Source organism: Acomys minous (genome assembly GCF_964271855.1).
Source record: "Acomys minous genome assembly, chromosome: 2".
Lineage (NCBI taxonomy): Eukaryota > Metazoa > Chordata > Mammalia > Rodentia > Muridae > Acomys > Acomys minous.
The window spans coordinates 122140120-122167758 of record NC_140484.1 but is presented as its reverse complement, the minus strand read 5'-3'; the positions used below and the strand labels follow the sequence as shown (position 1 = coordinate 122167758).

General features: G+C 41.4%; 1 protein-coding gene across 1 annotated transcript in view; it reads left to right on the top strand.

The window, feature by feature from the left end:
• Positions 1 to 16421, top strand: part of TMEM135 (transmembrane protein 135) — a 165254-nt gene extending 148833 nt beyond the window's left edge. The window contains exons 9-15 of the mRNA XM_084759687.1: positions 1249 to 1318; positions 3717 to 3884; positions 6583 to 6646; positions 7533 to 7609; positions 10406 to 10504; positions 11291 to 11358; positions 14631 to 16421. Coding sequence (XP_084615813.1) covers positions 1249 to 1318; positions 3717 to 3884; positions 6583 to 6646; positions 7533 to 7609; positions 10406 to 10504; positions 11291 to 11358; positions 14631 to 14763 — 679 coding nt within the window. The 3' untranslated portion in view covers positions 14764 to 16421. The remainder of the gene's footprint in view (positions 1 to 1248; positions 1319 to 3716; positions 3885 to 6582; positions 6647 to 7532; positions 7610 to 10405; positions 10505 to 11290; positions 11359 to 14630) is intronic.
• Positions 16422 to 27639: the final 11218 nt, after the last annotated feature.

Here is a 27639-nt window from a genome sequence, read left to right as displayed (position 1 = left end):
AATGATAAAGTATAAGAGTAGCCTTCTAGGACACTGGGAGCCATTCTGGGTGAAGAAGAATCACATGGCAGTTCTTAGGATTTCGGTCCTTAACTCTGCTCATAAAGTAGTTCTGGTAGTAAAACCTGCCCTGTCTCTGAAGACTTTGAGAAGTGTGAAGAGTGATGGTTTGCATAAGGCAGACTTCTCTAGTTCACTTCTGTTCAGGCTTCCGGCTTTAATCACTCAGCACTTCCACACGGCCACATATGGCATATCATTCCCATGACATAAGATGCTTAGGTCAGAGGGAGCTGGTGCCCTCGCCTTTGGCCAGGGGAGGCTGCCTGTGTAGCCCAGCTGCAGTGCAGACATTGGCTTCTGAAAGTCTTGGTAAAGAGTTAGCACAGCGTTGGAGAGGTACAGAGACAGAACGCCGCTCTACAAACTACTGTTATACCCAGGGAAGAGTTTATGTGTCTTTACCACAGAAACAGTTAACTAGCCTGGGAGAAGTCACAGTGACTGCTGACTTTGGAACGTGAACCCATGTGAGCTCTTGAGCTGCATGTTCGTCGACTTACATTTTTATGCCGAGGGGGGATGAGGGGTCATAGAGTCAATGTCGCACATGAACAGTAGTCCTGGCAGGGATGTTTATATGAAACATCAGACTAAGTGGTTTACAGTTAAGTCACAAATAAGCTCCGAGTTCCCACATGATTCCTATTTCCATATTTATTTTAATAACTGAATTTTCAATTCTGACACTTTATCGAGTTTCTTTTCCAGATGTTTCCTCTCAAATATAATTAAGTATAAATTGCTATAATGTGAGCACATTCTCATTATGATTTTGTTCAAGGACAGACTTCACAGGTGATATATAGCCATCGTACTCTGCATCAAGAGATGAAAAGGCCCTAAAGCTTGCTGTTGCATATACACAGTATAGATATATTTTTCATATTCAGTCGCAAATAACTGCCAGTATCATCTTTCTATTCCTCAGTCGGTCATTTTAACTCTGATCACATGTTTTGTACAAGGTGTTGTGACAAAATGAAAACAGCCGTGTCTTAGCTTCCCTTCTGTAGGCCATTAGAAAAAGCTGTAACCATTTAGGGGAGGATGTGTGAAAAATTTAAATAGGTTTGCAACACACTCATGCACAGTGTACATACGTGCATGCAAGGCATACCCAGCAGTGCATACACACGCACACATACTTTAATTTTCATTAGTATTGTCTTTCTTGTTTGATTTCAGATGCAAGCATGGACCAAGGCACAGATGCTGCAAGCATTATGAAGACAACTGCATCTCCTACTGCATAAAAGTGAGTCTCTAAAGATGTCTGCCTGCTTTCTATCAACAGTGGTGGCTTTATACCCAAGTTACTTTCTGTAGTAATTTCTAAGTAGAAAAGTCCATATTAATTCTGGTGCCGTTTAACTTGCATTTGAATCAGAATACTTCTCTGATATTATCTTGCGATTATAGCATGCCTAGAGATCAGCTTTAAGGGAGTTAATTGTGTCCATTCGCACAAATTCCCTAATCTCTAGGGTACTTGGTAATTTTGTAAAGCTACACTTCCTGCCTCTTGACTTCTCTGTCATCACCAGTCCTGGAAAGAGTGTCTGGGGCAGGTGGCACCATCTGCTCCAAGTCCCTCAGTTTTGAATAGTGCTCACAATTCCAGTTCTTTTAAGAAGTCACTTATTTCTTACAAGATTTTTTTCCCTCACTTAGTAAGAGTCAAGTCATACAAATGTCAGGTGGCAGCACTCGGGATTGTTATGTAGAACTTAGGTCCTGTCCCCCATCAGTGTTTACAAGTGGAATGCGAAGGTTCTGTGTTGATAGTGACATTTGCCCAAATCCACACTCATCTCAGAATCCTCTGAGCCACATCTAGGGTTAACGCAGTGGAATACATTTTTTTTCTTATACAGTATCCAGATTTGATTTCCTCCCTCACTTTCAAAGTGACAACAACAAGTAAACCAGAGTCTACTGGCTCGTAAAGGAGGAGGATTCTTTCTAACAGCTTAGTCAGTGTATTCAGGGGGAGAACTCAGTTAGGGTGTGGGGAGGTGATATTGAACATTTTCTGGAAAAAAAAATGGCTGAGAATTGCCAAGCAGTCACATCTTAGTGATTCTTTGAAATGCATCCCAGTGCTAAGGACTTAGCAGTTTATGAAATATGTAAAGCTCTCTGGCGATGTGTGGGAGAAGAATTTACACTATGAAAACACTTGCGAGTCTCTCTGCTTGTGTTTGGGTTGTCTTTCTATGTAGCCCTGCCTGCCCTGGCCCTCGCTCTGTACGCTGTGAGCTCACTGCTTCCTGAGTGTTGGGATCCGGACTATGATGCTGACACTTTTGACAAGGTGTGCCTTGTTATGGTGGAGCCTTGATGACAACATTAGGCTACAGCCCTGAGTAGATACTCATACTGATTACATTCTCCTCAGCTCACTGTGCTCTCAACTGTCTTCACAGGAGCTCGGGCCTGCCCACCCCCTTACCAGCTCTGTGTTTTCTGTCCAAACTGTGTGACGTGTATTCATGATAGATGTGAAATGTCACATCTTCAGTAGCTTTTCTTTACTGTCCAGTCCATACAACTTACTCTAGTGGCTGATTATTTTCTTCATAACAGATTGTGTTTGTAATTACGGTATATTACATTACTCACTTGTTTTCTCTTTCCATATAAGATTATAAAAGACAAGGACTTGGTCTAGGCTGCCATGTCCCCCACAGCTATGGAATCCTGGTACATAATAGGCAGCCAGCAAATATTATCTGAATACATGAAGGTATAAATGAATGGCTTCAAAATGTATTTGTTTATTTTATCTTTTGAAAATTAGGTTAAAAAAAAAAGCCTGTTTGTTAATCTCTGAGTCTCCATAATGCTATGGAGATAAAAGGACGGTTTCAATATTGAACAAATACTTTTCAGTTCCAGTGAGGCAAACTCATGGTAATTCACAAATGATTGACCTATTTCATTTCCATGTTTTCACTGGGTTTTGGGAAAATTGCTCAATACTTTCTCATAGCAATGCAGTTTTTTTTTCCTAGAGAAGAAAATTGTAACTGAAAAACATAAGTGTAACTGCTTTGGAACTTAGCAGGGAGGCCACGGTCCCATCTATTTCCCCATTGCCATGGGGATAGGACAAGGAGGATGCAAGGCAGTGTTCAGTGTTTTCGAGCTCAGCTTGGTTCAGTGCAAATCAGTCATTCCTGGTAAGAATAAAGACCTAGATAGAGTTCCTATCTCCTAGGAGATTCCTTTAACTTGGTTATTTAAAAAATATAATACCAGAACTCCAAACAAAAGATGAAATTATCTTCCATCAAAAAAATCCAGCCAGGAGCAGTGCCACATGCCTATAATCCCAGTACTTGGGGAGGAAGAAATAGATGGATCTCTGTGAGTTCAAGGCCATCCTGGTCTACAAAGTGAGTCTAAGACAGCCAAGGCTACACAGAGAAACCTTGTCTTCAAAAACCAAAACCAACCCAACCCAACCCACCAAACAAACAAATAAGTAAATAAAACATCTGTGCTTATACTGATAACCAGACCAGTTTTTATTAAAATTTCCCAAGGAAGTTGGTTTTGTTCAGTGCTTTTTAAAGAATTTCCATGCTTGTGTTTCCAAAACCCACTGTGGTTATTGTCTAAAGAGTGTCAAGAGATGGAATTGTTTCTAGGGTTTCATCAGAATGTTCAGCGTGGGCTACTTGATCCAGTGCTGCCTCCGGATCCCCTCTGCATTCAGGCATCTGTTTACAGAACCATCCCGGCTCCTCTCTCTCTTCTACAACAAAGAAAACTTCCAGCTGGGGGCTTTTCTTGGATCTTTTGTTAGTATATACAAGGTAAGCCTATCAAAAGAAGAAAAAAATGAGAAATACATAAAGGGGGCTAGGGATGGGTGGAAAAATTGCCCAGCAGTTAAGAGCATGCACGGGCTCCTCTTCCAGAGGACCCAGGTTGGCTTTCCAGCATCCACATGATGGTTCACAGCCATCTGTAACTCCTTTTCCAGGAGATCTGATGCCTCTTCTGGCCTTCACAGACACCAGGCACACATATAGTACATGTACATACACACATACATACATGACAGAGACATGCATACATACATGTAGGCAAAAGAAATATATGTAAAATAAAAGTAATGAATAAATCTTTTAAAAAGAGAAATGAGAGGAGAGACGTGGCTATTATTAGAACAAGATGTCTTACTTCAGCTGTTTTAGTGGTGGTGCTTTCTGGAGTAGTCATAAGTATCTTGGCATCACCAAGAAGCTTGTTTAGAATGTTACTTAATATGCTTGAATTTATACTCATGTTGGATTTATATTTTTTCTTTAGTTTTCTATACATAGACATTCCAAGAATTTGTGCATTTCCTAAGTAAAATCTAATAATATTCTCAGTGTAATTTTCTGAAACACATTTATAGCTTGGCTACTCATGTTAGAATACTTCTGACCTTTCTGGCTGATGGCAGGATTTGGCTAAAGCTATAACGGGCTTCTCTTGTGATACACGAGCAGGGTGTTGGTTACCCTTTTGTCCACTCACAGTTTTCTGTCATGCCATCTAAGCAGTGAGTCTTTGTTACTTCATTCTTCTACCCCTTGTGGTCTAGTGTCTCTGTATATAACAAACCCATGCCAACTCAAGTGTAGAGATCATCCTTTACACGGAACTTTGCAACACTGACTAGTGACCTACGGTTTATTGGACACCACTAATGTGTTAGTCCTAACACTATATGTTTTACTATTTACATTTTAGTGTGTGTACTTAAATTTGTGTTCTAATTGATAAATTGCTGATTTACATTGATTTATGAACATGTTTCTAATTTTTTAACTTCACCTTTCTATTATCATTTTAAAGGCTGGGTTTCCTTCAGACCTTATGTAGTTGGTTCCCTCACCAATTCAGATAAAAATCTTATACTGTGGGCCACTCTGGCCTTGAACTCTCACCAATCCCTTTGCATCAGTCTCCCAAATCCTGGGATTATACATGTGAGCCACCGAACCTCCTTTTTAAGCCTAACTTGATAATCTCTGTGATTTACTTGGGGTGTTTAGACTATTTACATTTACATCCCCCAACATTTCAGCTATGTATACTATGGTCTAGCTAAAGCTTCTAAAATCTTTAGTTGTGTTGGGTTCCAGTTTTTCCTTTTTGTCCCCTCCTTATTTTGGACTGAGTATTTTTAATGGCTTCATATTATCGTTCCTGCTGACTTATCACTAATACTTATTGTTGTAACCTAGTGTTCTTCTTAGTATTTAGAATATATAGAAAATATAGTTTGGAATATACGCAGCGTATAGGACTCCTTCTCTTCCAGTGTACACCCTGTGCAGCAGACTCAGGCCTGTATTTTACTAGAAAAGTTAAAGTTGGGGGTCATCATATACACCAGAACATGTTTTATCAGCTCAACATTAAATAGTGCTATTACTTTGTGTATAACGTGAAAATATAATACTCTCTCTTGAATCCCTTTTGAGCCCTTGTGGCATGCATTTATCTTTAAACTATTAAAACTCTACAGTGCATTGTTTATAGTTTGCCTTCAGTCAACTTTTTGTTTAAAAAGCCAGAAAGTAATAAATATTTTAGGCTTTGGACCATGTGATTTCTATCACAGCCACTCAGCTCTGTTTTGTAATGAGGAAGCAGTCATAGAGTGAGCATGCCCGTGTTCCAGTGATACTTAATTACCACATCATAGTTAGAATTTCATAAAATTTATAGTTCATAAAACATTATTAATTCTTTTTGGTTTATTTTGATCAATTTAAAACTTGAAGAAAAAAAACTTTAAAAGCTGTCATGATGACACTTGCCTCTAGTTGTAGCTACTCTGGAGACTGAAACAGAAAGATTGAACCTAGAAGTTCTAGAAAGCCCTGGCAACATAGCCAGGACTGCTGTCAGAACAGAATCTAACAAAGAAATAAACAAAGCCAGGGTTGACTCCTGAGCTATAGCAAGCCACCCGGCATGCCATTTTTAGCTAAAGGGCCATAATTTGTTGGATCTTACTTTGAATGACTAAAGATAAGGGAAGTGTATCATCTAATTTTATTCCTTTGCTCCCTTTTTTTTTTTTATTAACACTCTTCATTTCTTTTTATAGACCTGAACTTTTGTCTAGTGTCACTTTCTTTCTGGCTGAGGAATGACCTTTCTTATAGTCTGTGTCTGACTCTTTCATTGCCACCGCTGAGAACCAGTGTCTGTGGGTCTAGCATCTTGGCTTGACAGATATGTAATTTATCTAGCTCCTTTGCTCTGTTAAAAATGGAAATGGCTCTTCACTCTGCGTCCTGCATTTAGAATCACTTTTGAAAAGCAGTGCAGCAGTGTGGCATGTGATCTTTGTATCCAGGGCTGCAAGTGCATCCCAGTCGTGGGTCCAGCCTGTCCCACACAGATCCAGTTGTTGAGAGAGCCGCTCAGTGCGGTTTTTGTTTGCGTGCAGATTTTTTTCCTCCTCAGATGTGTACCCAAGATCATTGTGCCATCTCCTTACTACAGGGTACAAGTTGTTTCCTCCGCTGGATCAGGAACCTGGATGACGAGCTGCACGCTATTGTGGCCGGTAGGTTAGAAATCAAAAGATTGTCCCTTGTTGTAGCATTGGTAGTGGGATGAAAGCATGAAAGCCGTGATGAAGTCCTTGGGGAGGCACCCAGCAGTGTGTGAAGGGAAATGGGTCGCGGCACACTTGCTGGCTGGTATTCTGAGGTAGCAGGGTAATAGCTCACCTTGCTGTCATTGCCAGAAACCATGGAGGACGTGTCATACAAGCACACAAAGTCTTAAACAGGTTTATAAGCTACTAAAACGAACTGCTGTCAATTCTTTAAAGACCCATTTTTACCACTGGAAAATGACATTTAAATTATTAAAAGGCACCTGATTATTTTATAAAAGTAAAAATGGAAGATTGTTTTCTAGGGTGTAGTGTGTGTACTCCCTAAGTTAACTAAGTCTCTAGGATTCCAGCCCCAGCCCCAGCCCCAGCCCCAGCCCCATAGTTTTCCACTTGTACAATGAAGGGGGATGCTGTGGACAGTAGTATAGTGACCACACTGAAAATAGTTTGAGCTGTTATGAAAATAGATGGGTGAGTATTCCTCTTGAAGAAAGATGATAGCAATAGCATTTAAATTTATTTTTAAAGTAATGCTTAGCGAGACCACTATAGTTCTTTAAGTTAGGGCTGCTTGTTATATATAACTCTCACTATTTGTTCTCTACCCTGAAGATCACTGTTTTTAATTTAAACACATGGATTAATAACGCTTCACTCTGCTTTAGTGTCACGGGGCTTGTTACTGTCTTGGTGCTTTGTCCAACTAAAGGCAATACCAAAAGCATCCCCACCCAGCCCCCACCCCCCCTCCCCCTAAGTGAATTAACCTTTCTGGTGACAACTACAAAGGAATAATTTGCAATCTCATCAGTTTTTCCTGTCTTTTCAGGGTTTTTGGCAGGTGTATCAATGATGTTTTATAAAAGCACAACAATTTCCATGTACCTAGCTTCTAAACTGGTGGAGGTAAGCAAGCACGGTCTTATGCACAGCTTTTGTGGGCAACTGAAGCAGCTGCAAGAATAAGCTGCAGTCAAAGCCAGCCCCGGTTCCAGCCAATAGATAGTCAGTCCCCCCGTTTATGTTCATTTTCCTTTGTGTGTCTCATATTTTCAAACACAGCACACGTGACAAAAGCATAGTGTAATCAGTCCTCAGAGCCCGCCATGCACATCAGTGCTCTTCAACAGCTAGACAGCGTCTTTTCATCTGCACTCTGCCACCCCAGAGATCATAGTGTATTTTTACCTATACAAACTCAGGATTAATACCTCTTAAAAGAAAATCAATACTACTGTCCAAGTATGGCCACATACTATTTTATGCATTTAGAAGTTTTTATCTTCCCTGAGTACCTTATATGTTTGACTCCTCTAACTGGGCCATAAAAAGGCTGTTCTAATTTATGTAGCTATCCCTCTTTAGTCCTCCTCCTCTGTGCTGCCTTTCTTCGATGTTCAACTCCTGTCTTTTCTATAAACTATTAACTAGATTCAAAACTTACATTTAAGCTTTATTTGTCCTGGAGGGGCTAGGAAAGCAGAGCTATTTCCTATTGCCATGTGTGTGAATATCCTGTTGTGTCATGTTCAGAGCCACGGAAGTGTCTGCTTGTCTTTTTGTTGGGTTCTAGTGTTGATAGAGCCCACTTGAGGCTCCTCACTAGCCTTCCGTTCATACTTGGAGCAGCTCAAATGATCATCACACAGATTCACTAGTTCATTGAGTTACAGGATGGTGTGGGGGCATAAGCATGTATCCCAGCACCAGGAGGAGGCAGGAGGTCAGAAATTCAAGACCAAATGCATCCTTAGGCATAGGATGAAACTAGTATTGGGATGCCAGCCAAGCATATACATATATGCTCACTGTTTAGTGGTTCAGTCTATGTGGGCCGCTATGTGCTCAGGTTAGTTGGTTCTCTGTGTTGTTGTTGTTGTTGTTGTGTTCTTGACTTCCCTGGCTACTCGATCCTTCATCTCCTTCTCCCATAGAATTCCCCAAGCTCTGTCTAATGCTTGGCTGTGGGTCTCTGCATCTGTTTGCATCAGTTGTTCTCTGGTGACAGTTATGCCAGGTGCCTGTCTGGAAGTATAGCAGAAAATCATTAATAGTGTCCATGGTGGGCTGTCTCTCTCGTGGACTCAAGCTGGGCCAGCCATTGGTTGGCCATTCCCTCAATTTCTGCTCCATATTTACCTCTGCATGTCTTGTCTACAGAAATTTAGGTCGAAGGTTTTGTGAATGGGTGTTGTCCCAGTCCCTCCATTGGAAGTCTGTTCTGCTTACAGGAGATGGCTGGTTCAGGCTCCACGTCCCACAGTGCTAGGAGTCTTAACTAGGGTTACCCGCTTAGATTCCTAGGAGTCTCCATTTTCCTGGGTTTCTAATTCATCCCAGAGATGCCCCCTTACCAATTCCAGTTCTCCTTGTACTCTCTCCCTCTGTTCTCCTACTTTATCCCTCCTGCTCTCCTCCCCACCCACCCGGTTACCTTCCTCAATCCATCCCCAATATATGTTTTGTTTCCCCTTCTCAGTTAGATTCAAGTGTCCTCCCACCACTTGAATCTTCCTTGTTACTCAGGCTCTTTGTATCTGTGGATTGTGGCATGGTTATCCTGTACTTTCTGGATACTATCTATCCACTTATAAGTGAGTAAATACCATGTGTCTTTCTGGGTCTAGGTTACCTCATTTGGGATAATATTTTCTAGTTCCATCCATTTGCCTGCAAATTGCGTGGTGTCTTTGTTTTTAATAGCTGAATATGCCACAGTTTCTTCATCTATTATTCAGCTGAGGAACATCTGGGTTGTTTCCAGTTTCTGGCTAGTATAAATAAAGCTGCTATGAACATAGCTGAAAAAGTATCCTTGTTGTATGGTTGAGCATCTTTTGGGTATATTCCCATGAGTAGTATAGATAGGTCTTGAGGCAGAACTATTCCCAATTTTCTGAGAAATGGCCAGCTTGATTTCTGAAGGAGTTGTACAAGTTTGCACACCTACCAGTAACTGAGGAGTATTCCCCGCACTCCACATCCTCGCCAGCATGTACTGTTGCTTGAGTTTTTTATCTTAACCATTCTGACTGGTATAAGATGGAATCTAGTAGTAGTCATTTTAATTTGCCTTTTTCTGATGACTAAGGATGTTGAGCATTTCTTTAAGCGTTTTGCAACCATTAGAGATTAATCTGGTAAGAATTTTAAAAGTTCTCCTTGGTCATTTTTCCTTTGTCCCCTGGGACAGCCAAATAATTCATAATACATAATTTATACATACGTATATATTAATATGTAGTTATGCCTCTCTTTCCAGAGTACGGGGGTTGTATCTGTTAGGCTTATATATTTTGTTCATTTATAAATTCCTTGCTCCTAACACTGTGCCTATCATATAGTTCACATCACTAATTCCTTAGCAAGTGAAGGAATAAACAAGTCTAATAAAAGGAAGAGAGCATGTGAGCATCCGAGAATAAATGCCTTTCATGCAGCAGAAATAAAGTACTGTTCGGTTTCACACACAAAATCATTTCTGCTCAAAGCTGGAGTTTGGAGTGAAGCAATGAAGGACAGGAAAGCCTACTGTATACACTGCTGTGGACGATGTGAATGATCAAGCTCTTAGAGGAAATAGAAGGATTCAGAAAGATGGAAAGTGGACTTGTGGAACTCACCACTCAGTTCTGTTTTAATGCTGCTTAAGTAAGATCTTAACTCTTAAGATCTAAACTCTTGCCTGTGCTTGATTTACAGACAATGTATTTCAAGGGCATCGAGGCTGGAAAGGTTCCCTATTTTCCTCAAGCAGATACTATCATCTATTCCATCTCTACAGCAATCTGTTTCCATGCAGTAAGTACAGCTCCTGAGATGACAGTGGGAGTCCCTGTTTCTGCTGTACATTAAGTCAGTGGGAAACCAGAAGCCTAGGCACATCCTTGTTCGCCACCCTCCCTTCTTGCTGGCTTGTTTTCTCAGCAGAAGAGCTTGCATGTCTCACTGCACCGCACATGTTAATGGCCCAGGCCCTGGTGGAAGAACAGACTAATATTTATGTCTAGGTAGAATACAAGGACAGGTCCATGCATAGCCCTACATTGCAGGCAGAACACCCTGGTGTCATTATTCTTTCTGGAGAAAACGCTACCTTAAGTGTAAATGATGCCATCCTAGCCACTGCTCGACATCCCTCAGGAAGGAGAAAGATAAGCGAGTTTGATCTCTCTCCGTTTTGTGTCTCCATTTTTGCTGTCACTGTGTTAAAGGCCATTGCAGAGTTTGGGGCATGCGGGAGCCTTTTACTCACTTTTCCCCACAGTGATGGTGTCAGGCTGAAGCTCAGTAAAGCCAAAGCACCAGCTCTCTAATGGGCACTCGTGCTTCCAGGTAAAGATGGCTGTTCACTGATTATCATCCCAGAAGCAACACGTCCACTCAAAGGCACAGTAACAAGGACTTGAGGAGTGACCTATGAGTGACCTATGAGTAAAAGCATGTTGTCATTATCATTGTCAGTTATCATTGTCCCCGAAACTTTTAAATGCAACAAGCAACAAAGACAGAGAAAAGAACTGCTTTATTGTCTGAGACTATAGTGTTCATATTTACTAAACTAAATCTCAAATTAAATAATCGTAGGCTGTTATGGAAGTTCAGAACTTGCGACCATCTTACTGGAAGTTCCTTTTAAGGCTCACCAAGGGCAGGTAAGTAACCAAGATTTTTTCAGTACTTATTACAAATAAATAACTTCAATAAGGAATTTACAAATGGAGCCACTGTCCCCTGAGGTTCCTTCTATCCCCCAACTCTTCCATAAGACTCCCTGCCCTCTGACCAATGTTTGACTGTGAGACTCAGCTTCTGCTTCAATCCCCTGCTGGGTGGAGTCATTCAGAGGATGTCCTGTTCTCTCTCTTCAACTCTTCCAGGATCCATTCTATTTGCCCTTCTGAATGAGAATTAAGTGTGCTCCCTAGGGTCCATCTTGTTACTTAGCTTCTTTATGTCTGGATTCTAATATGATTATCCTGTATTATATGGCTACTATCCGCTTATAAGTGAGTATATACCATGTGTGTCCTTCTGGGTCTAAGTTACTTTCTCAGGATGATCTTTTCCAGCTCCATCCATTTGTCTGCATATTTCATGATGCCCTTGTTTTTGATAGCTGGATAGTATTCCATTGTGTTGATGTACCACATTTTATTCAGACCAACAGAGCCAAAAAGTCTGGGCCTGGGGCAGAGGGCAGCAGAGACTGATGCACCAAACAAGGACCATGCATTGAAAGAACCTAGGCCCCCTACTCAGATGTAGCCTATAGGCAGCTCAGTCACCATAGGGGTCCCCTAGTAAGGTGAACAGGGGCTGACCCTGACATGGACACTGTTGCCTGCTCTTTGACCACTTGCCTATGGCAGGGTGCCTTACCAAGGCACAGAAGAAGAGGATGCAGGCAGTCCTGATGAGACTTGGTAGACTGAGGTCAGTTGATAGGAGAGAAGGGTTTCCCCTCTCTGATGACTAGGGGAGGGCCATAGGAGGAAAGAGGGAGGGAAGGTGGGACCAGGAGGAGATGAGGGAGGGGGCTGCAATTGGGATGTAAAATGGATAAATTTAAAAAAAATAAATTTACATTTAAAAAAAAAGAGAGAAAAACTACAAATGGCCTTGTCCTCTGAGGTCCTATTCTCCTATTCTTTCAGTGGTAAACAGGTTATTTATATGTAAACCAAATATGACCAGCTTAATAAGAAATATGGCAGATGTCCTCTGAGTGGAAATTAAATATTTGGCTAATGTTCCTTTATAGTAGTTAGGGTAGTTTAAATATTCTAGATTGATAGGCTTACTTGCTAACTACTAGTTTTTCGTTAAATACATAATCAGTATTTAATCTTATCAATATTTTTTTAATTTAAAATATTAAACAAGTTCAAACTTGGAATGTAGCTCAGTGGTAGAATTACATAGTATGTGCAAATCCTCTTCAACACACACACACACACACACACACACACACACACACACACACACACAGTAGATTCATTTAAATGACTCATCTCTCCAGCATCAACTGTCTTTAATTTGGGAAAATTGCCTCATACTGTGTAAATTTTTCTTTCCTCTGCCTTTCCTTTTTCTCTTTCTCTTCTAGCCTCCTCCCCTTTAATCTTAATTAAGTTCTTTTGGACAAAGTTTCACCTAATAGAGAAAAATAGGCTGACAAACCTGGCCTTCAACTCTGGAACCTTTTACTAAGGGAAATGTATTAGGTTTCTTTTGTCCTCACAATCTTAGATTTCTTTTGTCCTTTAATGAAATCATCAACATCATCATCATCATCATCTATATGCTGTAGTCTGTTCTGGGTTGCTGTGAGTGGTTTACCTGACACTGGATACTGCATATAGAAAAAGGCTCATTTGATTTCTGATTCTTGTAGCTTGAAGGTACAAGCAGCACATCCCTGGTGTTATGTAAAGACCAACGGGCTGTATCAGAAACAGAATGGGAAAGGGCCAAGCATACATGCTGTCTATACCTCCGTAATCAATCCCTAATCACGCATTGATTCTTTTGTGAGCAGCAAGTCCTCTGTGACCTACTCTACATGGTGCCTCGTTTCATAGCGCTTCCACTGCCTCAGTGGAACCATGTCTCCTGTATGTCAGCCTTTGAGGAACAAACTACATCGTGCCGTAGCACATACACTGTTAGTTGTTCAGGTTTGCAGTAGTGCTCCATATGTAGTGGACGCTCTAACTCACCTTTGCCTCATTACTACTCGCTCACACAGCAAATGCTTCTGCAGTGCCTGCCCCATCCCAGATGAGGTTTAAGGGACACATGGTAGATATGTGCATATTTAACTCTCGAAATGGGTAGATGCTATTCTCATGTGGGACTATGAAGAAACTGAGAATCACACATACGTTAGCCAGCCGGCCATGTCACACAGTAAACCAGCAGTGTGGTGTCAGAATTCTTGCTCTTAGCTTGGACAGAATGTAGCTTCCATTTTTTTTGTAGTTTCATCTTTTTTTTCTTTTTGACATTTATGTACATTCAAGAGTTTTCCAGTTGATTAATTTGGAAGGAACCTTACTTTGGTAAAGAAATAAAAGTTGTATTTATTGGATTTTGGTATATAAATTCTGGACAGTAATCCAGAGTTAATTTCATTCTGTTATCTTCTTTAGAAATCAATGACTGAGTAAGAAGGGAGACCTAAAAGCTCTATCCTGGGCAACAACTAAAACTCTTACCTTTGCTTCATCTCTGGAGTTGGATGATGGTTAACATAAGGATATATTTACTTACTGCATCGTATTTAGTGTCTTTGTGTCCATGTGCGTGCAGTGGAGGTTATAAAACAACTTGTGGGAGTCAGTGAGTTCTCTTTTGCCACCATGTGGGTTTTAGGGTTGGAAGTCATGACGGACTTGGCAGCAAGTGCCTTTACCTACCGAGTCATCTAGAGCACCCACGAGGGTAAATGTTGACTCTGTTTTATTAGAAACTGTAGAACCTGCCTGCTGTTTGCTTTTAATCTTTAAATGTTTGCACATTTGGATTGTTTTCTTTTCATTGTGAGGCATTAGGGACTCAGTTATCAGAGCAGTGACACTTAAGCACTCTTGCCTGATTGATAGATGTTAAATGGCTCATTATTTATTCAGCATCCTATGATTTTATTCATCAGCAAAGCACTGATTAGTTAATTTTTGTATTTGAAACCCCCTAATGTAAAGAGTTCTAGATGTGCCTGAAATAATAATTTTGACCCTGGGAATTATCTTTATAAATAAAATCCAGGATAGTGACTTTTAAATATTGAGGTGCCCGTGCAATGTTCGAAACTGCCTTGCCCACCTGTCCTTCCATTTTGTGAGAACTAAACTATATCAAAGGAAGCGATTAGTTTACTTCATGAATGTCTTTACTGGTGTCTGCTCTGTCTTCACTTTCACAGGTTTGCGCTCATGAACCGGAAAGTCCTGGATGTGTTTGGCACTGGTGCGTCTAGAGAATTTCACAATTTCATCCCCAGACTAGACCCACGGTACACAGTGGTCACCCCGGAGCTGCCCATAGACTTTTCCTGAAGATGACTGTAACTTATTGACTGAGTCTCACCATTTTCTCCTGAAGAGTCAATTATGTTCAACACAGAAGGGGCCCAAGCTGAACCTCAGTGTTACTTCAACGAGAGATGCTTTTTCTTTCTTTCCGTATCAATCAGAAATACAGAAGCTTTTTAGAAAGGCGTTGCTTAATAATTAAGCTTCCTCTGTAGCCAGAATCTCATTCTGGATCATGTAGTGTTGACATTATGATATATTGTTGATTAAATTATGTCCACAAAGAATATTGAATAATCTATGTAGAAATATAATAATAAGAGTATACTTAAAATTACTTTAAAAGATGTCTTTTGTTCATTCCAATAGAATTCTTGGTCAAAGCTAAGAATACTTCTACACTTTAGGATTTACAAAGGATCACGGGTACATGGATTCGGGCTGTGATTTTTAAGCTTTTGAATGGATTTCTTTCGCTATGGTGTGTTGGGAATGTGGAGAAGCATTGATGGGCATCGCTGCTTTAGGGTGGAGCAATGTGGAGATAGTGGCCATTCTTTTTTCAGGGATACAAACATGGATTTCATGCCATTTGGGCCAGTGGCACGGTGGTATCCATGTGCTTTTGGTCAGCTGACAGTCCTGTATCTCTTCATGACCAGATGGGCTGTTTGGCACCCTAGTGACCTTATGTGATAGTAGCAGGCCAGGAACAAATGGAAAGCAACATGTGCTGCAGTGGAGAATATGTCTCAGTGTTCACAGGAGTGTCACACTTGAATATTGTCAAGCAGACACTTAAAAGCCTGTCTTTACACCTCCTAAAGCATATTGCATTTATTTTCATGTACCTAACTCTTTATAGCTCAGTTTGAATGCCATTTGTGGTTTAGAAGGGTTAAGATCTTATGGAACAAAGGAGCCTTGGGCCAGTTTGACAGTTGGTACCCTCTCTTATGTCTCACCTAAATGGGACGTTTTACAATGAAAAATGTGAAAATGCAATGGTTGCTGGGAGTTGTCTCTCACTAATCGGATTCCTGTCCCCCTGCTTCCTGTTCATTAGACAGTTCACTCTGGAGCTAAGGGACAGCAGACAGTTGGTGCTGATTATGGAAGCAGTCCTGGACTGCTGACGGAAATGTGATCACTTGGTTTCTCTGGGGAAAGTTGTACTGTTCTAAGTTAACAAAAGGCTAAAGTGGCTGTGATGTCTACAGTTAATGTAACATATAGGAATTATCTTTAAATATATAATTTTGTTGCTAAAAAGGTTTCAGGCCATTGTAAGTTATGCAGTAGAACTTGTGTTGTGACAGGAATTGTAACCCAGACATTAAAAATACTTAATCCCCCATATTCAATTGCATCAAGCCTTGTATAATTCTGTTTCTATGTAATCCTATCCTTGGTTGTTATGGTAAATTGCATCCCTACAGAGAGACAGACTCTAGTGCCACCATGTAACAGAACCACTTTAGTTTGGTCAGAATTTTGCATTGTGATTGGCTTTTTAGAGTGGACTTACCTATTTGGTAATACTGTTGAAGGGTCATTCTGGCGTTAGACTTCAACACTGATTCATTAATGCAGTTTTAGGTTTCTAGTCACTGGAATTGAACTGATGGTTAGTACTGTGTTTACTTTTGAAAATGAAGTATTAAAGCACTGAGAACACCTGGCTACCCGTACCTCACTTTCTCCTCTCAGATTTTATGTCTGTTGCATTTGTCCTGTCAGGTTAAAAATCTATTTTAAGCCATAAGTTATTATTTTCTTTGACATTAAAAGACTGTGATAATGATCAATCCTATTGAAATGTGCTAAAAATGTTTAGTAAAATCTTTATGGTTGAAAAGGTGCATTCCTACAAGAGCTATATTTTTAACAATTTACACTCATGTTTTTAATCTCATGTAAAATGTAATAAGAAACAACCACCATGAAGCAGCCTGCACCAGTGAGTGTACAGCTTGGAAGGATAGCTCCTGGCCTGCAGAGGCAGATTGAGAAGTACAGTTTGAATTCACGAGGACAGTGTACTTGTTCAAGCAAACATGAAGAAAATTTGGTGTTTTTAAGGCCAATCAAAATGAGTGTCTTTCTACCTCTCACTAAACAGGTATTGACTGACAATTCCCTGTCATCATAAATAAAGGCAAATAGATTTCTCCATTCTAAAACATGTTTTTATTTTCATTTTTATTTTTAATTCGTTTAAATTCTGAAGAAACTGTGTCCTTGGCCAGCTTCTACTGGAATGGATTATCATAAATGATACTCTCTTGGTCTTCCCAGCATCTTGATGCAGAGTGAAAAGCCATGCATTTGGAGCAGCCATATAATGAACATTTCAGATTGTGCATTGAGCGAGTATCTTGGGCCTCTTTGGTTCTTACCTCTTTTTCACATATAGTCCATTCTGATACTCATTTCTGAACTACCCCTGTCCCCATTATCTTTTCTCCTAAATTCTATATTTTATTCAGTACTTTGAAAGATCATCTCTAAGCATAATTCTTATTCAATAGCTATCTCCTTTCCTTTATTTTTATTTCTGGCTAGTTTATTGTTACTTAACCTACAGTGTCATCTTTTTTTTTTCTTCCTTTGCCCTCAGAAGCTATAACCCATCTTTGACTAGGATGTGCACATCTTATGTATTAGAACTCACACTGGATATTTTCATGTCACATGTTGTGCTTGCTCTTAAATATAATCATTGACATAATCATTGTAGAGTATGTCTAGACTAGTGGATTTTATTGATGATGTGTCAAAAGCAAGTTTTTGTTGTGATTTATCATATCCCTGAGTGCATGTGACATGCACTGTGACAATGCATGAGTCATGACATTGGTACTCTCAATTCCTATGGAGACTTGCCCACTGGTCTGTAGCATAGTCTCCCTTGGGTCTTAGTAGTTCAGTGGCCCATGTTGGACCTTAGGAGAACTGTCCCTGGGATCCAGAAACCCAGCTGTTCTTGCTGCCTTTGGAACAGTAAAGCCACTAGCTCCAGGATTCAGTGAATTCTTCCTATGGTGGCTTCTTGTTTTTATAAACAGCACTTAGTCTGTGCAGCTATGGAGTTTTGTTTTGTGTTTTCTCCATAAAGGTTAAAGCAATCATTTCTGAACTGGAACCTTAACTGTCTCATAAGTTTTCTCTCTCCTAACATTTTGATCTGTTGATTGCTTACCATGGCATTCGTTTACATTTCACAGAGAATTTCAATAACTGGAAATGAGTAACCAAGATAACAAATAAGAAAGAGGAGTAAGAAATGAGCAGTTGGTGTGAGGCTTTGAAAGTGATGGGCAGCAAGGTAGAGAGGAGGAGTGTGTTCTTATATTTACATGGACATGTGCCTTCCATGTGATAGCCCTGCACTGTTGGGTGCCACCTGTGATGTGTGGAATTGATGACAGAAGAAGGGCGAGGGACTGAAATGACCCTTAGGGAAGTGTCTTGGATTGTAGGCCTTTGTTTCTCTTTCCCATTGGAGCCTAAGGTGACTGTTGGCTCCATAGACAGACAGGGGCATAGTTGCAAAGAGTAAATGCTGCTGATAACCACACGTGTCTTCTGAGAGCAGGGGTGGACAGGATCTTGGACTTGATATGGCTCGTGTACTATGACTTGAGCAAGGCAGAGAGGGCATTCCATGTGCAGCTGCTGGGATCTGAGTGGTGACACTCAACAGTGAGGGAAAGCCCATGACTTTAGCTGGAGAAAAGAATTCTTATCTGGCCTGAAGTTTTCCCCTAGCCCTTGGGTTTGTCCCTTCTGTCTCTGCTTTGCTGCTTTTTTGCTTCTTTTCACATCTCTCTGTCTTTTCCCATGTCCCTTTTTCCTCTTCCTCCTCCTTCTTTCTCCCTCCCTCCTTTCTCCTTCCATCCCTCCCCCCCCCCCCCCGCCCCGCCTTGTGTTGCTGAGAACTGAAGCCTGGCTGTGTTTTTGTGTGCTAGTCAGGTGCTATGCCATGGTGCCTTAGCATCATCATCCCTGACATCTGCCTTCCTTTTGTCCTTTTTCTGCTTGCTGATGTTAGTCTTTGCTTCTAGGGCCCAAGGACTGCAGTGAGACCTTTGATGTTCAACTAATCCAGGTAGGAATAGACTGATTCTTAGGTAGGATGATATGGGAGGCAGCTGCACAAATAAAACAAGAGATGTTCTCTGTCCACAAGGTCTTCACATCCAGAGCCATCTCTTTGTCAACCTCCTAACATTGCTAGACTCTGGATTGTGCTGTAGCCACACCAAAGGGGCAAGAACTAATGTCTTACTTCCTTTTGCTTTCTTGTTCTTTTCCCATAAACCTGTTGCTGTGTGCTTTAAGTGAGCTAATGCACTAGACTTTATCTTTTGTTCGTAAAGACCTAAAATCCCGTTAGACACAGACACACACCAGCAGAACCACCAGGCCAAGTGCAAGAAATAACAGAAGCTTCTGCTCTGGTAGACTGTGAAGCAGGGGTGTCCAAGTCTTGCTGTGCAGCCTATGGGCACTCAATGTGTCTTTACCTGTGCTGCATAGAGTCCCTCTTCACTGTGGCTTGAGTCTCTCCAGAGTACACCTATAAACGCATATTAACTGAAGTTACCCTGCAATAATAATGATGCTGTCATTAATGTGAACCACTTAATTTCTGAGGCCCGTTTCCTTAGTGTCCGCAGAACCCTTCTCAATCATTCACCAGCATTTAAGTGAATTTCCAGACTGTTTGGTAATTACCATAACTACAGGCTTAGTACAAAGCGTGGCCATAGGGTGAGTGCTGGTAGAGTAGGAGCACACACATCAAGGCTTAATCCTTTTTCCCTGTTCTCTTCCCTTCCCAAGAATGCGTGCTGCTCCTTATCCTTGACATCTGTTTCTCCAGATTGGGTTCTTGAAGGAAAAACAAGAGCCATTTTTTGCCTATTAATTTCAGGTCGAAGGTGAATCAAGTTAAGCATTAGTCCGTGTGTGTGTGTGTGTGTGTGTGTGTGTGTGTGTGTGTGTGTGTGTGTCTTACTGGGGAGTTTAGGTCCCTCTGAACAAAAGATAGAGCTCAGTCTGTTCTCTCACTTGGTCTTGTTGGGGCCTGAGGTTGTGTTGTTGGGTTTGTAGGCAAATATGGTGTGGGTGCCTGTGATCCCAGCACTCCAGAGGTGGAGGCAGGGGAGTCAAGAGTTAAAGGGCAACCTGGACTACGAAGTGAGACCCTGTTTTACTTAAAGAAAATGAAGAGGAGGAGAAGGACAAAGGAGAGCAGGCATTTTCTCTAACTCTCACCCAGTAGAGGTAAGTTAAATGCAGTTGAAGATGAATGTTTCATCGTGTTCCCGTGACGTCAGTGGCAGATGATATCCACCACCAGACTAGGCCTGGTGACTAGGTAGTCTCTTATGGGGGAAGTGGGATTTCTTACAGAAGCATAAAAGTAAGAGCCATCTCTGTGAGCAGTAGTTACAAATGTACCTGACTGGAGGCCAATGATCAAACTGGGTTGACTGTCAAGGTACATTGCTGCTTCAGTATCGTGTGTGTGTGTGCGTGTGTGTGTGTGTGTGTGTGTGTGTGTGTGTGTGTGTGTTGTATGATGAATGATTATACCCAAAATGCTTACGGAAAGCTATTTTCTCATTAAGGTAAAAGTAAGTAACTGTATTTAGGGTATTTTATATGAGTAGTTTTAGCTATCCTTCATCTGAAATTTAATTTGTGATATGGATAAAAATCTGTGATGCTTCAGGCAGAAATACAGTTGGTTAAAACTCTGAGTGGGCAGACTTAAAGATAGTCATTGTGGCCCACTGACAAAAAAGACTTTCAGGACCTGAAGAACGCCATGGAAATGAACCTGGGAAATGGGAGGTGTAACTACGTCACTAGCCATCTCTCAACCCCAAATTCCCCTAATGAATAGGGTTGCAATCACAGCCAGTCCTCACCTCCTGATTCTTCACTCCTCCCTTTCTAATAGAACACTGGTTCATGGTCAGCACCATTCTCAGCCTCTGGGAGAAGGTAGATTCCACAGTACTCTGTTCTCAACCACTCACTCATCTTGTCCATTACTTTTCTACTTAGCTTTTCCTCAGGGTGACCGTGCAGCCCAGTTTAGGCTAATAAGATGTAATTAACCATCTGGGATACTTTAGAGGAAATCTTTTTTCAAAGAAATCCCATTTTAACAACGTTTTCTCCTGCTCCATATGAGTGGCAATTAATGGCTCTAGATGGTGGTGGAAATCTCCTCAGCACTCAGTGAGAAGTGTCAAGATGAAAAAACACCAGATTGAACATGTCAGGGAGGAAAAAAATGCAGAGTCCACTTCCTGGGTGATGTGACTGCGTATTTCCGAGCATTTTGAGGGAACTAGGTTGATCATCTCTGGTTCTATTTGTCAAGAATTCCATTACTTTTGATTTAAAATGTTTCTGATGTATGCCACCCCCATATATCTCATCCTGGCTCCTTAGCTCATCGTTCCCTTCCTTTCAGTGACTTGGAGATTTCTTCCTAGCATAGGATGGGAATCATGATTTAGTAATGCCGCTCTAAACATACCAGCCCAAGAAGACATGGAGAAATAATTCTGCAAAAGCCCACAGAGTAAAATATAAATTGAGACTGTTAGGCAACCCAGGAATTCTGGTTGTTTTTTTTTTCCCCAGTCACTTTGTTGTTATACTCTGACAGCCAGAGGATGTTCAGTTCAGCTGAAGTGAATCTCTCCTTTCAGTCTCATCCCTAAGCATAGCTTCTATGTTGTCTTTTGCCATTAGCTCTTTCATTGGTAGCAGTTACGGATTTGCTGACCTATGTGTGAGGGATTGTGGATATATGCCCATGCACATCTTGGTACATGTATGGGGGCCAGAAGAGAACATCAGATGTCCTCTATCCTCATCCAGTCCTTTGAGGTCAGGCCTCTCCCTGAACCTGGGCCTCAATATTCAATAAGCCTCAGTAATCCTCTTGCCTCTACTTACTTCTGAGCTTAGATTAAAGATAGATCCAAAACACCTGGCAGATTCTGTTGGTCCAGGGACCCAGACTTTGAACCTTATGATTGAATAGCAAACGTTCAAGTCCCTAGTATATCTTTTCTCAGGGACTGTTTTTCCAGTCATGTGGTTCTTTTCATTGCAGTAGTTTTCCAATGAAAAAAGTTTCTAGACAGATCTGACTGGAATAATGTCTATATATCCAGCCATAATGGAAAAGCAAAGAGACTCCAGTTGGAGGAGCACGACCTGACTAGATCTATTCTTACATCCTACAGGCTACTTCCTGTTCCCAGCTTGGATCTGGATTGGTTCTTGGCAAACAAGACAGTATCACTGAGTTAATTTTTAGGTTCTGCACAAGTGTTTCGTTGAAGGTCCACACCACTACATACCCAACCTATATGTTTGCTAATTGGTCTACCTATCATAGAGTGGATTTCTGCTTCTCGTGCATGCTAATATATATCATTTGCAGCTTAAATTCCCACTGGAGGGGCATCTCCAGCTGCAGCAGCCAGAGCACATTAGTTTGGACCAGTTAGCCACATGGCTAACTGTGCTTTCTTATTTAAGAAGTCCTTGGCAACCTTTGACTTCAGTCTTCCTGCAGCAGTTTGTTTGTACCTTCCACAAAGCACAATCCATTTGTTTATTATACACTGTTCTTGCACCCTTGCTCACCAAGTTATCCTCCGTGTCATTGCCTATGGAAGTCCCTGTGTGGGAGTGGCTTAGGATAGGAGGGAGTGTTCTCAGCAGCCCATTGGATGCCTGGAAACTGTGGAGTCTGCAGACCAAAAATCTACCCCTAGTTATCCCTATAAAAGTCTGGAAAATATTATCCTTAGAAATGATTTTGTTGTAAGCACTCCAGAAATTGGCTTCTACTACTATCCCAGCAATAGTTGGGCCAATTTGGCTTTGGGTTTGAACAAACGATTTGTTACCCATTTCTGTTGTTTGTTTTTTCCTGATAGAGTTAGAGTTCTGGGCTGTCCCCTACTTTAAAACAGCCAAATCCAAATCAGAAGTAAACAGGGCAGGACACAAGGCTCTCCCACAAATTTTTATCAAATAATATTCACAGGAAGCTTTCCCAGAATTCCTAGTTATGTTTGGATTCTTAGTATCATCTTATTGTTTAGTTTTTCTTATGTAACAGAATCGTAGAGGATAAAGCTTTCAATCACTTGACCAGATAGGTTGGGCTCTAACATGTAATTTATCCCAATAATCCTTTTTAAGGGGAAAGAAAGAAAACCAATGGAAAAGAGTCAGTTCTCTTGCCTAGTTACAGGGGACAACCTGTTCAGTCTCCATAGTCCCCATTGCTAGGAGTCTTAACTGGGTCCATCCTTGTAGATTCCTGGGAGTTTCCTGTATGAGGTTCCTAGTGTCCCTGAGGCATCTCCCAATTCTAGTTCTCTCTCCCAGTACTCTTTCTCTCTCCCCTTACCTCACCTGATCCCTCCGGTTCCCCTCTCTATTCCTCCCTCTTAACCCCGATCTACCCTTGGTATCTATCCTATTAACCCTTCCCAGGAAAATTCATGTATTCCCCTTGAGCCCTCCTTGTTACCTAGTGTTTCTGGGTCTGTGGATTTGTAGCATGGTTATCCTTTACAGATAATATTCACTTATAAGTGAGCACATTCTTTTTGTCTTTCTGGGTCTCACTAAGGATGATTTTTTTTTCTAGTTCCATCCATTTGCCTGCAAATTGCATGATATTTTTTAACAGCTGAGAAATACTTCATTGAGTAAATGTACCACATTTTCTTTATTCTTTCTTTGGCTGAGGGACATCTAGGCTGTTTCCAGTTTCTAGCTATTCTGACTAAAGCACTATGAAGATAGTTGAGCAAGTGTCCTTGTGGTAGGATGGAACACCCTTTGGAATGATATAGCTGGATCTTGATATAGATCAATTCCCAGTTTCTGAGAAACTGCCATATTGCTTCCCAAAGTAGCTGTACAAGTTTGCACTCCCACCAGCAATGGAGGAGTGTTCCTCTTGCTCCACATTTTCACCAGTATGAGCAATCACTTGTGTTTTTTATCTTAAGCATTCTGACAGGTGTAAGATAAAATCTCAGAGTCACACCAGTGGAGGGATTGGGGTGCCAGCTCAGCCACAAAACCTTAAGCCTACAGTTGTGTGTGTGTGTGTGTGTGCCTACAAGATGTGCTGGGGTAAAGGTCGTGCAGAAATTGATAGAGTGGCCAAGCAAAAACTGGTCCAGCTTTAGACCCATGCCACAAAAGGGAGCTTATACATGTTACTGCCAGGATAGATAGCCAGGAACCAGAGGCTGTATAGCCCAGAGACCTAGGGTAGAACCAAACAGGACTGAACAACAACAAAAAGTCAGTGAAGTGATTCCTGATGATACTCTGCTATACTCATAGAATGCTGCCTAGCCCAATTGTCATCAGGGAGGCTTCATCCAACAACTGATGGACACAAATGCAGAGACCATGGCCAAATATTAGGTGGAGCTCCAGGAATCCTATGGAAGAGGGGGAAGGAGGAGCCAGAGGGGTCAAGAACACCACAAGAAAACTTACAGAATCAATTAACCTAGGTTCATAGGGAGCCTGCATCAGACTGACGTAGGCCCACTGCGTATGTGTTATAGTTGTGTAGCTTGGTCTTTTGAAGGACTCCAAACAGTGGGAGCAGAGGCTGCTTCTGACTCTTTTACCTGCTTCTTGGGAGCCTTTTCTCATACTGAGTTGCTTTTTCCAATTTCAGTGTGAGAGGAGGTAGGAAATCTTACCACAGCTTGATATGCCATTTGATTGATATCCATGGAAGGCTAGCACTTTTCTGAAGAGAAACAGATGAGTGGATAGGAGGGTGCAAAGGGGAAGTGGGGGAAGCTGTGGTTGGGTAATAAAATTTATGCCTATCTTTAAGATGTATCTTTGACATCACTATTGTCAAGAGGTGGATTTTTTAAAACATATTTTTGCCTCGGGTTTATTTGCAAAAATAGCATAGGACACCGGTCATCTGAAACAAAGTCAATTGTTTGATAGAGGGTGGGTTGTCTATATCACATTGAGGTCTCATACTCAGCAATAGATGTATTATTGATTCTGTATTATTACTTGGGTATATACAGTAAAACAAACAAACAAACAAACATGGTCATTTGTTCAAGGTGACAATACTGGAATTTGAGCTCAAATTTCCATGAGTTTAAGTGGAAATATCACCTTTTACTGAAATAAAGAATTTGCCTCCAAAGATGGCTGTGATGCTTCTTTTTAGCTCAGATAGGAGAAGAGACACCCATTCATTAAACAACCAAAGTGCCTAAAAGAAGGAACACCGATGAGTTTAAATGTAGGTGATGCCTGCACAGGATGCTCTGCTTGGAAAAACTTCCTCTGAACTCCATGAGCTGAACTGCATGAACTCAACTGCACTCAACTGCACTACACCAAACTGCATGAAACTGTCTATTTCATATCCCCAGAAAATGATCTTGAGTCTCATTGCAGAGTACTACAAAAATTAACTTAAAATGTACATACATTTAATTCAAAGCATTCCAAACCAAAGTGTAAAGCCTAGAGTAATAAAAACATTAGAATAAGTAATAAATGAACAAAAAGTCCTGAGGCTTGATTCAAAACTCCCTTTGACTTGCTGAAGCTCCCTGATGGCCCTTGAGTGCTTTTGGCATGATTGAATGATGAGACATTTCAATGAGACAAGAAGAATATGAATAATGGGAAGTTAGAATTACCAGAGATAAGAAGTTTATCTCTCCTCAGAGATAAGACCTCAGGGTCATTTCTCCTGAATCACAAGCAGAAGGCCCAGGCACCAGCTGTACAGCACCACTTACCTTGTGCCCAGAGAAGGGCTTCCTCCAGCACTTCAGCAGGGAACTGTGGCATGCATAGTGCAATTTTTCATGCCCGTACTTTGAGCCAGAAACTCCCAACAGAGGCCTCAGCTGAAAAGAAATGGGAAACAAAATGGCAAGAGTGAATTTCCTCTCAAACGGCTTCTTGACTCACACATCTGTAGCTTGGGGTGGGATCCTTGGAAGGCCCTTAGTTCTGTGGAAAAGTCAAAAGGATTCCTACATCTGGTGTTTTCCTGCAGAATAGATTTCTTTTATGACAGCGAGGTTAAAAAAGAGTGTCAAAATCATTCCCCCAGAGACTATTTCTAGGGCGTTTCTAGCCTTATAAGTCAGCAAGTGGCTACTGATCATGTCTGTCATATTTGGTTTTTCCTAGCAGTCAAATTTACCTGGTGAGTTCTACCTTTGTTCTTCTTGTCCTAGGCACTGTGGGAGCCCCGGTTTACCGTGAAGACATGGCCAAGTCCAATAACCACCTCACACAACCAGTCTCACAAATGCTACAGAAATGGCATCAAGAAACCCCAGTCACAAAGATGCAAATCTCTTAAGGGGGTTGACCGACCCCATGTTCCTGAGGAAGAACATGTGCTTTGCCAAGAAGCACAAGAAAGGCCTGAACAACGCAAAGACAATGAGTGCATGTGCAGAGGCCATTAAAGCCCTTGTGAAGCCTAAGGCCATTAAACACAAGATGCCAAAGGGCCCCAGCTACAAACTCAGGCAGCTTGTTTTCATCACTCATCCCAAGCTTGGGATGTGGACTCGCAGCTACATGGCCAAGGCTCATAGGCTCTTCCAACCAATGCCCAAGGTTCAAACCAAGGCAGAGGCCACAGCTCCAGCTAAGGTCCAGGCTTCAGCCCTAGATCAGGATCCCAAAGGTGCCCAGGCCCCTGTGAAGGCCCCATAGAAAAGGCTTCTGCCAATGTGAAGACAGATGGACTGGTGTGACACACCTACCCACACACTATTTTCAGATGACCGGTGTCCTATGCTATTTTTACAAATAAACCCGAGGCAAAAATATGTTTAAAAAAAATCCACCTCTTGACAATAGTGATGTCAAAGATACATCTTAAAGCCCAGGCATAAATTTTCTACTGCATTGGCTTATGTTACAGTACACAATACTATGATGAGAGATGAGAGAGAGAGATGAGTGAATAAACGGGAACAGATTGATAGCAAGAGCGGCTGGTGGCTTGGTCTGCTCAGAGGAGACTTAGGATGAGGTGTTTTGTTTTGGTGACTGGGCCTGAAACTCAAGCCTGGGACCTTACTTATGCTAGGCATGTGTGAGATATATCTCCAGCTTTCCTGCCTTTTATTTTGCCTCGAGGCTTCATTATGTTGCCCAGGCTGGCCCCAAATTCACTTGGTAGCTTAAGCAGCCCATAAACTTGTGTTCCACAAGCCAGCCTCCAGAGCAGCTGAGAAGGTTGGTTGAGTGTTAATTACCAGGAATTAGCCAAAGAAAGAGCTGTGAAGGCTTCTGACGAAGGGATTTCGAGGACTGCCATGGTGAAAAATTACAGGCTTATTTTCTAGTGCTGTCCTGCTCCAGGGTCTTATAATCAGGTTATGCATTAATACTCTTACAAAACTATTCTGAATTTCACAAAATAGTTCTTATAATGTTAATTTGTGGGTGATGAATTAGTGCTCCAAATTTTTTTTTTTTTGCCATGTTTACTGATTACACTTCAAAACGTGTGTTTCTTTTCCTACATTCCAGCCCTGTGTGGCTTCACTTCCCTCCATATCACTTAGGCAGGAATGTTGACTCTTTTTTCTTACCCATGGACCTCCTCCAGAATTCTGTCAATTCAACTTCTGGGACACCTAGTTTCCCCTCTACCCCTGTTACACTCCAGAATGAATATTCCCCTCAGAAAGGGTTTGGGTATGAACAGAACCTAGCACATAAAAGGCTCATGACAGTGTCCGTTGAATTATCTCATCAATGGAATACATTTCTTTTCTAACCAACATTCCTGTGTGCTTGCCT